At 38.8% G+C, this 16,132-nt stretch overlaps 1 protein-coding gene across 4 annotated transcripts in view; it reads right to left on the bottom strand.

Moving 5' to 3' along the window:
- The window catches only part of SMAP1 (small ArfGAP 1), a 71,288-nt gene that overhangs the window by 15,894 nt on the left and 39,262 nt on the right, over positions 1–16,132 (bottom strand). For all 4 annotated transcript variants that reach the window (XR_014546479.1, XM_083607321.1, XM_083607319.1 and 1 more), the window contains one exon: positions 1,187–1,271. Coding sequence is in view for 3 of the 4 variants with exons in the window: in XM_083607321.1 (XP_083463447.1) it covers positions 1,187–1,271 (85 nt within the window). In the remaining variant the exon portion in view is untranslated. The remainder of the gene's footprint in view (positions 1–1,186; positions 1,272–16,132) is intronic.

Here is a 16,132-nt window from a genome sequence, read left to right as displayed (position 1 = left end):
GCAAGCATTTGACATGTAAACAGTTGCTTTTTCAAGGTAAAAATTTAAGTAAAGCCCAAATGTAGTGAAAAAAGGGGATAATCCCTAATTCAACAGTAAACCTGCACAGAAATGACTGAATACACAGCAGCACTGGAGTACCATTCAAACAAAATAAAAGTGAAGGAAGAATATGTAAACAGGTTTGGATTAAGTAAGTACTCAGGCAGAATTGTTTCTGATTAGGCTCCACACTGAAGAGCTGGCTTGGGAATGATAGGATTTCGGTTACGCTAGACTTCTGAAAGTGTTGGCCAACATCTGGGACTTTGAGCAGTTTATCATGAAGGAATTAATTATAAAATGTTTTGAAGAAACTCTGGACATTCCATAAGAAGAAAACTGTCACCTTGCACAAGTTCCTAGAAGCATGATTTTGCCAAGGGATTCTGTTTTTATTATTTTCTGAAAAGCACATGCCATCTCACCTCACAACTAGCTACTTAAATTCAATAATTTCAAAAATACAGTGGTACCTCAGGTTAAGAACTTAATTCGTTCTGGAGTCCGTTCTTAACCTGAAACTGTTCTTAACTTGAGGTACCCCTTTAGCTAATGGGGCCTCCCGCTGCTGCTGCTGCTGCTACGCCACCACCACGCGATTTCTGGTCTCATCCTGAAGCAAAGTTCTTAACCTGAGAACTATTTCTGGGTTAGCAGAGTCTGTAATCTGAAGTGTCTGTAATCTGAAACTTCTGTAACCCGAGGTACCACTGTAATTGGGAGGGAGCTGCCATTTAAGAAATCTAATTACAAAGGGCAGGCAAAATTAGTTGCATGGACATTTAGGATGGGGGCATACAACAGAACCTGTACAAGGTTCACTTGGATATTAGAAAGGTTTGTACTTCAATAAAACAAGACTATTTTTAAACAACAGATTTTTTTAAAAAAAGCTTGAGCTCACAGTCCTTTGAAGATCACTTTGATAGCTTCTACCTCCCTAAGGAGCTCATTACTTACAGTTTAGTAGACGGCACAGATCTGCTTCAGTTTTTCTCTCTAAGTAAATTAGCAGACTACAACACCATTTACAGATTAACCAACAATGTTTTCCAGCATGTGTGTGGGGGGGGAACCCCTTTAATTATTGCAGCATAGGTCTTGCCATTTTTCTGCAATGCAAAACAAAGAATTAACTACTTACCAAGTCCCAAGAGATCGACAGTGGATTCTGGAACTTTCTTAGGACTTGCTTTAAGTTCCAGTTGTTGATCCTCTTTCTTTGGAAGCTTTATTTTGTAAGAAAAGGAAAAGATAATTAAGATTCTTATAGAAACCAAAATATAATGAATAACTGACCTCATCCAGTCTCACATTTCATTTGAACCTCTTATTTTTAAAATTAGTGTCACTAGCATGTACAGGAGGTGGTTTGGCGAAAAGTATGACAAAATATAATGTTTTGTTGCAGTGTTTGAGCTAGTGTTATAATGGCACATTTCCAAGTAATCAAAAAACTACACATACATTATTGCAACAATCCTTATAACAGCCTTCCTATTATTCTCCTCCTAATGCAGATGGAGAGTTGAGAAGAGTTGTTTGCCTAAAGCTACCTAGCACATTCACAGCTGAAACATAACTTGAACTGGGGACCTCCTGGCCCACAGCTCACACACTTCACCACTAAACAATTATTGTCACGTGTTACACTTGTACACATAAAACAAAGAAGTAAAGATTAAACTGTCAAACTAGGACAAAAAGGACAAAGACTAAAATCCCCACTCAGCTCTGCCATTAAGCTCACCAGCTATCCCTGGGATAGTTATCATTCCTCAGCCTAGCCTTTGCTAAAAAGTTGTAGTGAAGATAAAATGTGGGGACAGAAACCACAAACACTGCTCTGAATTACTTGGAGGAGGACTGGGATATGAAAGTAATAATAATAAATAACACATTAATCTACAGAAAAATCATACTGATGTGTTATCTCAGGCAGGATGAACACCACAAATGATGGTTATTATTGAACATTCCACTTATTGTGGCACAAGGAAAAGAAGCTTTGGTTTATTTCCCCAGCCATTTAATTTTTAAAATCTTTCCAGCTGGATGGAATTGTTTTAATCCTTTTATTATTCTCTTTATTTATTATAATGTTAAAATTATCTGTTGATTTTATTGTTTTTATAGTGTGGTTTTTGTAACCTGCCCAGGAAACGATTTTACAATGAAAGGTGAGATGTAAATTCATAAAAATAATACATTTCACAGTGTTTCCTAATGAATTAACATATCCTTTCCCCAGAGGTCTAGAGCTAAAGCACCTTGTGTGAATTATGCAGGACCTTTTTACATAAAGAAGGTTCACCATGTGATCTTGAACTGAATAGCTTAGCAATATATTTTACTATAAACTATATTAAGTTTCTATTTCAAAATATTAGATTCATTTACATATTATTATTCATCTAGGGATTTGAGTGGGGGAGGATTAATGCTCTAAATAAGTAAGTTTTATCTTGTACAATGCTATATTGTGGAAACCACATGGTTAAGCGCCAACACAGCCAGGGCAGAACAAAAGGATTGGCTAATGTGTTGCTCTCCAGATGTTGTTGAACTACTATCATCCCTAACTAGGAGTCATACAGGCTGCGGCAGATGGGAATTGTAGTCCGACAGCACATGGTGGGGATTGCTTTGCCTATCTTGCCCTGAAGTATATAGTACAAGGCAAACGAAACCACCTTGTTAAGTTGCATGTGTCAACTGCTATCCTATTGAACAGGTAACTAGTATGGGTTCACATATGCACTGCCATTTTGTGCTGACTGCAACATTAAGAGATACTTCACCATAGCCACCGTAGTTCAAACACCGCAAATACAACTGCAGTTTAAAAAATTCCAGGGCGGGGGTGGATGATGACAGTTTTGCTTCATCTTCAGCATATTATTATTAATTATAATTACTTTATTTCTAAAGTGTCCTTCATCCAAATGTCACATGGTGGTATACAATATAAAACCAATAAAACTTACAACAAAATTTAAAAATCCATCTTTTAAAAAAATAATAAAGTTAGAATCAGAGTAAATTCAATTAAACCAATCAGTGGAGATCAGTTTCAAGAAGTCAAAAACAGATATACAACTTCCTGCAAAGGCCAGAGTAAATTATGTATTTTTGAGAATTTATATTTTTGAAAATTAATATTTACCATAATCCATATCTACATTATATTAAACTGAAAGCCTGAACACTGCAGTGGTAAAGCAAAACCCTTTAGGAAGCATGGGGTGGCTGTAGATGAAGCAACTGCTACTATTAGAATGCTTATGTGCTGCCTTTTTATTTAAAAATCTACAAGGCACCCAACAATCGCTAAAATAATACATTAAAAGCAACAGTCCAGGCAGTATAATTAAAACTGGCAGCAACACCTCCAGACATCTGAAACATCAACAGCAGGAGCAAAATTAAGCCAGTTATAGTACTTTGAAGAGCAAACGAATGCCACCACCTTGGGTAACTGCCGTAAGTGACAGCGAAGGGTTTGATAAATTTGGCAGCACTCTTAAGAAGGCATTACCATATCACCACCAACCATACTTCAGCGAGAAAGGGCATGTGAAACAGGGCCTCCAAGGAAGATTTTAAACGATGATATTACAGTGCATTCCAGTCAGATTACAGGAAATGGATAAAAATACTGAAAAGCAGCTTGGGACAATTTTCATATTCTTACAGACATGTGGCTTTATTTATCACAAGCACGATATGTTGTTACATGTGTGAATGGACATTACATATCTAAGATCATAGAGAAAATATTCAAACCACCTCAAACACAGTGCTCCTTCAACTAAAGCATCAATATGACAATTAAGAAATTATATTAAGTAAATGAAATTATCGATTTGGAGCTTGAACAGCTCAACCATTGCACCCATTCAATGAACCAAGTTGAGAGGAGGAAGGGTGCAAAACCTATTTTGATGAAAAGTCTAAAGCAAATCTGTTAAATGGTATGCTTACGAATTTAGTATTTTTTTTTAAAAAAAGTCATGCCACACAGTATTATTATATTTTACTGCAACAAGAAAAAGTCCTACTATAATACCATGTTAATTAAACGGGGGCAGGGAGCCCTGCTTAGTTTGAACCTTAATAAACCTAGAATAATAATATTGCCAATTAATATAGTTGTATATACTTGGCTGGGTTTATACAACTCCAAGGATTAATTTACTAGGATATGATTATCACACAATATGGAACTGATCATGGCAGCTGGAGAACAAAAGCATTATAGAACTTGCCATTACAATTCTTCCAGAGAATAGAAAAATGCCAATCGTCAGTAGAACAACATAATGTAGTCAAGCCACATACTGCTCCCTATGATAATTGCTCTTCTAAGTTCAACATGTCCTTGCTGCCAGCACCACAGGAGATATTTAAAGCTGCTCGCAAGAGTTCATTGATCCAATACAGCCTTCACAGTGAAAAAGTAAGATTTAAGGTGTAAAAATATTATACTTAAGACCAGATAATGTCCAGATTATTTCAAATGAACCTTTAGACAACTTGAATGTAATCCACTGGGCCTTCTATCACATAGGGCAGTCTATATCCCAAACCTCTGCAGAAAATGAATTTTACAATGTTTTAAACTCTAGTAAAGTTAAGGCTATCAGAACCTCTCTCTTATTAGCTTTGGTATCAACAACAGTAGAGCACGTAGAGCGACTGTGCGTTATTCAGCAGTGGCAGCCCCAAAAATGTGTGTGGAACTCAAGGGTTGTATCCAGTACAGCACGAGTGGCTTTCTGCTCATGCAATTGGATTTACCCTTCCTCTCCTCTCCCTGCATGGCCCCAAAAACGTATCCAGAGGGTTCCTCAACCTTGTGGATGGTACATGGGAAGCTTTGAGGAGAGGAGAGGGGGAAATTCTAATGTGCAAGCAGAAGTCTGTTGTGGAAGCAAAACAGTAAAACTGGCTATTAAAAAAAACACTTTTCTAAAATTTTCCAGACTAACCTAACGCTAAATATTCAGCGAGAGAAAGAGGGAGGGGGAGGAGTGCTACAAAGAGCTACAAATAAAATGGCTGGTTTCACGTGGGGAAATGGTGCTAAATTTGAGCTGAAATCGCAGTGATTTTCAACCAATTTGAGTGCTGGGCTGAGTAACATAAAATGGTATGCTTCAGTAACTGTAAGCCGCTTATATGATTATACTGTTCCCTACTCTCTTTTACTAACAGTAAAATCTCAATATATTTTAAAATGGAGAGCATTAAGAGCCTAAGACCATTAAAACAAAAGAAAGCAAAAAACTCCATAGGCATTAAGACTAAAAGTTTGGTGAAATGAACATGTCTTAACCTCACACCTAAAAAACAAAAGAGACCAGTCTAAACTCCACTGGGACACAACCCTGTCCAGAACAAGTTTTACTTCCAATGCCAAGGCAGCATTTCTACTGATCATTAGTACCTTTGCCTTGCCTGGATTAAGCTTCATTCCAGTACTGAAAGTTCTCATATCCAAGTACAAATTAAGTATTCTCTAAAGTTACGATTAGTAAGGACACGGGTGGCGCTGTGGTCTAAACCACAGAGCCTAGGGCTTGCCAATCAGAAGGTTGGTGGTTTGAATCCCAGCGATGGAGTGAGCTCCCGTTGCTCAGTCCCAGCTCCTGCCAACCTAGCAGTTCGAAAGCACAAAGTGCAAGTAGATAAATAGGTACTGCTCCGGTGAGAAGGTAAATGGCATTTCAGTGCACTGCTCTGGTTTGCCAGAAGCAGCTTAGTCATGCTGACCACATGACCCGGAAGTTGTACGCCAGCTCCCTCGGCCAGTAAAGCGAAATGAGCGCCGCACCCCTAGAGTCGTCCATGACTGGACCTAACGGTCAGGGGTCCCTTTACCTTTAAAGTTATGATTATTTTTCACTGGCACTTAAGAAATAATAATAGTCACTTTAGAAACAGCCAGGAAGTGACAGAATGTAGTTTACCAAATTCAAAGTCAAAATTTAGATGCTCATTCGATGTCTAATTTGCTTTAAACATTTTGCCTCTAATAAGAACTCTTCTAATAAGTTCGTCTTCTAATGTGCTACTGCAAAAAGCTTTCTTTAAAATATTCAAGGTTGATTTCTACTAAGTTTGGAACTAATTTAAGGCTTCCCAAATTATTGAACAAAACCTTCTTCTACTCTCATTAAGAACAAACTATGTTTATATAGAAAAGTAACTGGATTCATTCCCACTTTATTGCACTGATGGCAATAACGTTTATAAATGATTGCCTAAACATTTGAGAACTCCCTTAAGGCAAGAAAGTAATGTTAGCAATTTTCTATAAATCTTCAATGGGCCTGCAGATATTTTTCTCTGACAGCTCATATGCCCTTTTCATACCACTTACTTCAATAAGCATGCATTTTAAAAAAGCTATTACTCATGCTGAAGCTCCTCATCTGAAAAAGCTGTTCAACACACCTTTCAGCCCTTTTTGTTAACAAAATATATAAATGTATAGTACTAGTGCAACCTTGTCAGTTAACATTTCTTTATTTCTCCATAATATCTGAATCAGGAGGGGCAGTGCAAGCACTGAAGCAGTTCTTGAATGCAGTGGTGGAGTAAACGAGAACCAATCAACTGAGATTATATCCTGGGAAGATTTGAGATTTTGTGGGTAGGTCACTCCCATGACCAGAAGCCTGGCCAATTGCCTGCTGTGGCTGGATGGGGTTCTTCTCTAAAGGAGCAGGCACTTCTTTTTATTGCTAATTATGTGTTTGGGTGAGTGACCTTCATGAATATAAATGCTGCTTAAAGAAGCAATACAAATCCTTTGGGTTCCTTTTTAGAAACAGCCCTAAATACAAATGACTGCATCAGCTGTCAATAAACATGAACCATTATCTAAGTTGTGCTCTAGGTTCTCGACTAGGTTCTACATAGGTAAAGGTAAAGGTACCCCTGCCCATACAGGCCAGTCTTGACAGACTCTAGGGTTGTGCGCTCATCTCACTCTAGAGGCCAGGAGCCAGCGCTGTCCGCAGACACTTCCGGGTCACGTGGCCAGCGTGACGAAGCTGCTCTGGCGAACCGGCACCAGAGCAGCACACGGAAACGCCGTTTACCTTCCCGCTATAAAGCGGTACCTATTTATCTACTTGCACTTAAGGGTGCTTTCGAACTGCTAGGTGGGCAGGAGCTGGGACCGAACGACGGGAGCTCACCCCGCCGCGGGGATTCGAACCGCTGACCATGCGATCGGCAAGTCCTAGGCGCTGGGGTTTTACCCACAGCGCCACCCACGTCCCAGGTTCTACATAACTAGCAATAAAAAGAAAATAATTTGTTTGGCATTATGTACAAGCCTATGTTTTCTCAAGTTAAGAGATTGAGTGATATATAAAACTGCCTACCAGGAAAGAGGAAAATATCCACTCCACTGTGGAAGAAAAATATTTTCCCCTTCTTCAAGGAAGCCATCCTTGACCAAGGTTTGGGAAAGGACAGTGGTACCTCGGGTTACATACGCTTCAGGTTACAGACTCCGCTAACCCAGAAATAGTACCTTGGGTTAAGAACTTTGCTTCTGGATGAGAAGAGAAATTGTGCTCCGGCAGCGCAGCAGCAGCGGGAGGCCCCATTAGCTAAAGTGGTGCTTCAGGTTAAGAACAGTTTCAGGTTAAGAATGGACCTCTAGAATGAATGAAGTTCTTAACCCAAAGTACCACTTTATTTACTGGATGCTAAAGTGTTTTAAAAGGAACATTTTCCTTATAGAATTGAACCCACCTATTCTCCAAGTTTTCATTACCTACATTCCTTGTTCCAAATTCTACTTAGCTATTGTTCACTTACATGTTTCTTGCCTTGATTTACTTAGTTTATTGCTTCTTATCTGTACAGATTAAGAATACATTAAAATAGGCAGAGAACACTACTATTTAATGAAAACTTGAGCTGAAAGTTAAAGTACGTAAACTAACTTGTGTATGAACAACCCCAGTGATTTGCCCATATCCAAATTACAGCAATATATAAACTCAGGTATATCTTAAAATATACTGGCATCACATATGTCCACTTACAATGGAAGTCTTTACATATGGGACAAACTATTTTGTTTTTTATTTCGATGATTTGTATACTGCTTAATCAGTCATCTCCTGGTATACAGGAGATACAATAAGACTAAAAATAACTTAAAAGTATAAATGCAGAATTTAAAAACCCACTGGAATAAAACTAATAGCTATTTGCCCTAGGTGACCAAAGCTGTTGCTTTGAGTAGGAAACACATTCATCTTACATTATGCACCATACATTCTTATTTATGCATCTATGTTAAGACATAAGTCAGTCCCTTATAAAACCATTTGAGTTTTCTCATCTTTTAGTAGAATCCTGCAAAAGACTCAGCCTAGCAATTTAATTAATTAATTAATCTAATCATAAATCTGCTACATACACATTAGTGTCCATCAATGCAAGCATCTACTAATTCTGGGGCACATGATCAGATTTATCTTCAAAGCATCATATCAGAATGTTGGCATCCGTCTGTCTCAAGAGACAATGAACTGTGCCTCCGGGGTGAAGTCAAACCGCTGTGTTAGCAGCATCAAAGTGACCGCCCCAGAATGCAAGCCTAGCCAGTGAGTATGGATCTCCCTGGATGCCCAGACGAGAAGACCCCACTGATGTGATCCAAAGGAAAGCAGAGCAGTACGTTTGGCACCAGCTTGGCTGCAGTAGAAGGAGGCGTACAATGCACCATCCAACCATCTTAGGGGCTCCACTCCAGATTTGTATAGGATTTACACCTTTGCTTTTTTCTTCTACTGAAGATATCCCACAAAGCAGCAGAGGTTTAGGATCAGTTTTCCTTCTCCTAGAAGGGCTACCATCTAGGAGATGCTGCTGGGTAGTTAATGTAAACCAGTGTGGCCCTTGAGTTAATGAAAATGTATTAAATGGCTGTCATCTCATCCAGTCCAGCATCCTGTCTGATCTATGCTGGGATAAGAACTCTACCTATGTTCCAATGACCAGCGTCTTGGCCTTCTTGATATTCTTTCCCACAGACTCAATTACTGATGCAGTTACAGCAATATGCCACAAAACCACAATATATCCATGCACTTCTGGAAATATCACCATATTAAGACCATTAAGTGAAGAGCTTAAAATAATGTTTTAAAATATCTAAATAAATCCACACAGCTAGGTCTGCATGATTTTAAAGGTAAACCCATATACTTTTCCTAACTACAGGCTTAACATTCCTCAATCCATTTTTGTTGTTTCATCACCTCTTCCTCATTTAATTCCATCCATAAATGGTTATGCTGTCATTATTTTATTTATAAATCATCAAAAAGAAGGAGGAAATAGCAGCATTCAGTTTTCTTTCCTTGTTTCTTTCTAGGCTAGCACAAAAGCAGGCAATTGATCAATATAAGATGTGCCAAGCAGGCTTGAGCAGTTATTTGTTTTGCAGTGTCCAACATGGGAATTAATGATTTCACAACACATCCTGGATAACAAAAGTCATTCTCAGAGCCTTCTCTGACCCACAGACAATAAGGAGCAAAGTGTTAGAAAAATGTCATGCATTCATTGGACTGTATTAATAACACACCAGAACAGCTAGGCAATGCAGCCTATGAATTTCACTATGAACACTTTTCAAATATATTCTAATGGATGCAGTTAAACTGTAATAACTCTACAGAGAACCAAAAAGAGAATCAATAAGCAAGGAAATCTTTCTAGTTGGACTACCTTTGATGGTATTATGTAGAATTAATAGATAATTTACTTCCATAAAAGCTGAAAAGATGGTTACAAAAAGAAGTATTTTTCTTTTTTTTTTTTTTTTTATAATATATTTATTAAAGTTTTCAAATAAAGCATATATTAGATAAGCACTTATCATTGTCCATTTAACATCTCTCAATTGTTACATGGGACTCCCCCACACCTCCCGCATACACTTACATCATTATTAAATTAGTTTCAAACAAATTATCATTTAATTCATCTTAATTAATAATCTTAATTTGGTTTGACATATAATTCAACCTTAAATCTAATTTAATGGTAGACAATTGTCTGCACTGGCATCCAATTCAACACTCAGCCAAATTACAATATTTTTGTAAATAAATCTTAAATTTCCTCCAGTCTTCTTCCATCCTTTCTTCTCCCTGGTCTCGAATTCTGCCGGTCATCTCGGCTAGTTGCATATAGTCCATCAGTTGCATCTGCCATTCTTCCACAGTGGGTAGCTCCTGAGTTTTCCAATTCTTGGCAATTAATATTCTTGCTGCTGTTGTTGCGTACAAAAAGAATGTTCTGTCCTCTTTTAACACACTCTGGCCGACAATACCCAGGAGAAAGGCCTCTGATTTCTTAGTGAAGGTGTATTTAAACACCTTTTTTAATTCATTATATATCTTCTCCCAAAAGGCCTTCACTCTAGGACAGGTCCACCAGAGGTGAAAAAATGTTCCTTCATTTTCCTTACATTTCCAACATTTGCTATCAGACGAATGGTATATTTTAGCCAGTTTAACAGGGGTCATGTACCATCTATACATCATTTTCATCACATTTTCCTTCAACGCATTACATGCAGTGAAGTTCAGCCCAGAGGTCCACAACCTTTCCCAATCTTCAAACATAATATTATACCCAATATCCTGCGCCCATTTTATCATTGTTGATTTTACCATTTCGTCATGTGTGTTCCATTTCAGCAGCAAGTTATACATTCTTGAAAGTACCTTAGTCTTAGGTTCTAACAGTTCAGTTTCTAACTTTGACTTTTCCACTTGGAATCCTAGCTTTTTGTCATTTTTAAACACTTCTTTAATCTGAGCATAGTGTAACCAGTCTCGCACTTTGTCTCTCATCTTTTCTAAACTCTGCAACTTCCAGTTGTCACCATCCTTTTCTATTATCTCCCAATATTTTGGCCAATTGGCCTCCATATTGGCTCTTTTCCGAGCCTTAGCCTCCAGGGGTGACAGCCACCTCGGAGTTTTATTCTCCAGTAAGTCTTTATATTTTGTCCAGACATTAAAGACTGATTTTCTGACAATATGGTTCTTGAAGGCCTTATTTATCTTAGCTTTATCATACCATAAATATGCGTGCCATCCAAACGCATTATTAAAACCTTCCAAATCCAAGACATCCGTATCTTCAAGAAGTAACCAATCTTTTAACCAGCAGAAAGCTGCAGCTTCATAATACAACTTTAAATCTGGCAGGGCAAAGCCCCCTCTTTCTTTCGCATCTGTTAATATTTTAAATTTGATTCTGGGCTTTTTGCCCTGCCAGACAAATTTAGAAATATCTTTCTGCCACTTCCGGAAGCACTCTGTCTTGTCTACAATCTGCAGTGTCTGAAACAAAAATAACATTTTTGGCAATACATTCATCTTGATGGCAGCTATTCGGCCTAACAAAGAAAGTTTTAATCTTGACCAACTATCCAAGTCTCTCTTAATCTCTGACCAACATTTTTCATAATTATCTTTAAATAAACTCAGATTTTTTGCTGTTATGTTTACCCCTAGGTATTTAACTTTTTTAACCACATTTAGTTCTGTCTCTTTCTGAAGCTGTTCCAACTCAATATCTGTCACGTTTTTCCCCAAAACTTTAGTTTTTTGCTTATTTAACTTAAATCCTGCCACTCGACCAAAGTTTTGAATCAGTTGTAGTACTCTTTTCAAACTAGACTCCGGCTCCTGTAATGTCAGAACTAGGTCATCTGCAAAAGCTTTAAGCTTATATTGTTTCGCTCCGACCTGAATCCCTTCCACCAACCGGTCCCCCCTAATCATATTCAGGAGCACTTCCAGAACCGAAATAAACAGTAATGGGGAAATCGGGCAGCCTTGTCGTGTACCTTTTTCAATTTTAAACTCTTCTGTAACCACATTGTTAACTATCAGTTTAGCCTTTTGTTCTGAATATATTGCCTCAATCCCGTTCTCAAACCCCCGTCCCACTCCCATTTCTTTTAAATTCCCCTTCATAAATTTCCAAGAAATGTTGTCAAAGGCTTTCTCCGCGTCTATAAAAATTAAAACTGCTTTAGTGTTTATATTTGTTTGTAAAAGTTCCAAAATGTCTATGATGTTCCTTGTGTTAGTAAACATGTGTCTGCCCGGGAGAAAGCCTGCCTGGTCTTTATGGATTATCTCACTTAAAACTTTCTTAAATCTTCGTGCCAAAACATCTGCAAATATTTTGTAATCCACATTTAAAAGGGAGATGGGACGGTAATTCTTGAGTTGTGTCTTTTCAGTTTCTGACTTTGGAATCAATGTGATAAATGCTTCTTTCCACGATTCAGGCGCCTTCTTCCCCTCCATTATTTCATTACTGACCTCCAACAAAGGTTGTATCAAATAATCCTTCAATGTCTTGTAGTAGTTAGAGGTCAGTCCATCTGGCCCTGGTGATTTGCCCTGTTTCAGACTCAGGATGGCCTGTTCAATCTCTTGTCGTGTTATTTTGCCATTTAAAATTGTTTTATTTTCTTCTGACAGCTTTGCTAATCCATTTCTCTCCAAAAATTGTGTAATCTCTATTTCATCTTGTGGCCCTTGAGTATATAACTTTTTAAAATACCTCTGGAAGCACTTTCTAATCTCTCCCGGGTTCTGAATGTTCCTTCCTTCAACCTCTAAGTTTGTTACTGTATTTAATCTTTGTCTCCTTTTCAACTGCCAAGCTAGCAGTTTCCCACATTTATTTGCCGATTCAAAAGTTTTTTGTTTCATTGTTTTAATCTTCCATTCTATTTCCTGATTTATCAGCTTAGAATATTGCGCCTGATAAAGTTTAATTTCTCTCAGAATCGGTTGGGACTTCGGGTTAGATCTTAACTTCTTCTCCAACTCTTTGATACTTTCCAGAATTTTATCTTTCTTTTCATTTTGCAGTCTTTTCTTTAAGGAATTCTGTTGAATCAAGAACCCTCTCATCACAGCTTTACTTGCATCCCAGATAGTTCTTTTTTCCACCGTAGTGTTCAAATTAATCTCAAAATAGTCCTTTAAGGTTTTTTGGGCCTTCTTTACAATTCTTTGATCTCTAAACAGGCCATCATTCATCTTCCATCTAAAGGAGCCGATTGGGATCAATGTCATATCCATTCTCAAGGCGTTATGGTCGGAGCATGTTTTGGGGCAGATTTCCACCTTCCTCACCTTAGGTGCCAGACTTCTAGTTATCCATATTTGGTCGATTCGTGTCCAAGTCAGTTGAGCTTCAGAAAAGAATGTTCCTTCTCTTCCCAGGGGGTTTCTAACTCTCCAGATGTCAACCCAGTCCATATTGTCAGTCATTTCAAAAAAAGTCTTAGGTAGTCTTCCCTCTTTAGTAATGTTCTGGTTCTGTGACTTATCCATATTTGTTGATACGACCCCGTTCATGTCCCCCATCATAATGACGTTGTTGTAATCCAGATAATCCAGCATGATCTCGTGCAACTTCTTATAAAAATCCGATTTTCCTTCATTTGGAGCATAAATTCCTAATATCAAAATTTTTTCTCCTTGATACTGTACTTCTATTGCGAGGATTCTTCCACTTTCATCTTTAAAGAGAAATTTTGGTGAAAGGCTCTCTTTTGCATAGATCACTACACCTCTCTTTTTAACTGTATCCGATGATATAAATTCTTGACCAAGCCTTTTATTTATTAACACCTTTCTATGGAGCCTAATCACATGTGTTTCTTGTAAGCATATAATGTCCAATTGTTCCTTTTTTAGAATATGAAAAATTTTAGACCTTTTTTCGGGACTGTTACAGCCATTTATGTTCCAACTCAAAAGCTGCAGAGACATCCTGGATAGATCTGGTTATTCTTTCTGGGGTGGTACCTTGTTCTCCGGTCCTTGAGGATCCGAGGGGGCGGGCTCCCCTGGAAGTTCTGGCGCTGGCAATCCAAGTCCTTTGTGGAGGTCTTCTCCGTGTGCTCCCAAAAACTTGTCTCTATCTTCCACTGTTTTGATTTTGATCTTTCTCCCTCTGTAGGTAAAGGATAATCCTTGTGGAAACTCCCACCTGAAGATAATTGCGTTGCTTCTCAACAGTCTTGCCAATTCCGTGTAGTTAGATCTAAGGTCCAGCAACTGCTTAGGAATGTCCTTGTAGATTTCAATTCTCTTGCCCAAAATGTCTAGTGACTTTTCGTAGTGCAGGCCCAAAATCTTGTCCCTTTCCTCCTTTGATCTCAGTGTTATCAAACAATCTCTGGGCTTCTCTGTCCTTCTGACTCTGCCAAGCCTGAAAGCAGATACAATTTTAAAGTCTTTTTCCTCTAACTTCCAAAACTTGGCAAATTCCTTAGTTAGAAATTCAATAAAGTTATCTTCTTCCACCTCTGGTATTGACCGTATCCTCAAGTTGGTCTCCCTGTTTCGCAGTTCTGTCATCAAAAAGTAAATCTGATGTTCTCCAACTTGTTTGCTGAGTGGTCTTACTTCTTTCTCAAGTTCTTCCAGTCTTTGACTAGTATCTTCAGCCAGTTTACGATTTTCACCTACAGCCTCCTTTAATTCTCCAATAGACTGGGCATTCTGTGCAACTTGTCCAGTCAGCTTATTCAAACTTTCTGTGTTCTGTTCAATTTTAGCTGTATGTAAATCAGCCTTCTTGTCCAGAGCCTCCAGTTTCTCCAAAATTTTCTCCAAGACAGAGCTACTTGTCCCTGAAGCCATATCTCCCAGGTGCAGCTCCTCTGTCTCACCCTCCCCTGCCTGTATTAGGGAGGCCGCCTCTATGTCTGGAGGCAAAGTGGAAGGCAAGGCCGGCACAGAAGATCTACGCTGTGAGGCTGCAGATAAAGTTAGAGTTGTTTGTTTAGTCCTTCCTCTTCTCCTTGCGCCACTCATTCCAAAGTTATCTGTAATCCAAGGTCAATCCAAGTTGTTCCCATGAGAAAGCAGAGTCCCAGATGCAATAGTCAAACAGAGGCCGGGAAAGGGAAAGTAAAACAAAGTCACTGCTGTAAGTCCAAAATCCTCTAGAGGGAGCTTAATACGTCTTCAGGGAACAGATCAAATCCAAGTTAAACTTATAAATTTAAGTCCATGTCTATCGCCTCCACAATGTATTATTTTTAGCAGAGTGAAACTTAAAGCAAAACAGTGTTTCTTACAGTGCCTTGACTGCAACAGTTTCAAAGTATCCAGTTCCAACTCAGAATGTTTCAAAATCTGAATTCAATGTATCCAAAGTTGCAAACTGGTGCTCATCCAGGCAGCTCCAGCACCAGAGATTCTTATTTATTTTATAATCCACTGGTGCCACAGAAGAAGGATATCAGTGCACCCCGAATATAACCAGCAAAAGTCAATAGCTCAAAGTCTTTCACTCAGAAAACTGCTTTAACAGGGTGCCAGCATTTAGTTAACGCATAACTTTTTGTCTCCACTCCTCCTGCTCTTTGCTTAAAGTTCAGTATAGCGGGAGATGGGCTTCCTGCTTATCCTCACTCCGTTTTCAGCCAGATTTCAACTTTTTTAAAAAAGTTTTAAAAGTTTCATAAAGTTCTCAAAAAGTTTCAGAAAGTTGACAAAAGTTTCAGAAAGTTTTCAATGTCCAAATTTACTCACGGGTTGTAGTTTCCAAAGTTCAGAAAAGTTGCAGGAAGAAAGGACAGCGCTGACCGGCAACAGCAATGCGGCTTCACTTCGCTGTTTGCGCAACGACCCACAGCGCCGCTACCCCCTCCGCGATCCGGAGCCCCTTACGGGGTCCCTTCAACGTTTTGGGGGCTGCTTCTGGCGCCCGCCGGGTCCCGAGACCACAGGCTTCTGCCACCTGTGGTTTTCCTGAGTGGGTCTCCGCTTCGCCGTAGCGGACGACCCGTTTACAGCGGAGCTCCCTTCTCCTTACTCGGAGAAGGCAGCCATTACCGGTCGCGCCGCCTCCGGAAGTTCCAAAAAGAAGTATTTTTCAACCTCAGTGGAGAAAATGAAGGAATACTTTAACTTAATTTTTCAAGATCCTTGTCTCAGTGGTAAGTTGAAAGCCATATAAATCACCACTGCTGGAAAAGCCACAGCTTCTGGAGGAA

The sequence above is a fragment of the Podarcis filfolensis genome (genome assembly GCF_964270895.1).
Source record: "Podarcis filfolensis genome assembly, chromosome: 3".
In the NCBI taxonomy this organism is placed as follows: Eukaryota; Metazoa; Chordata; class Lepidosauria; order Squamata; family Lacertidae; genus Podarcis; species Podarcis filfolensis.
The sequence above is the reverse complement of the archived record's forward strand: the minus strand, read 5'-3'. Positions and strand labels throughout refer to the sequence as shown.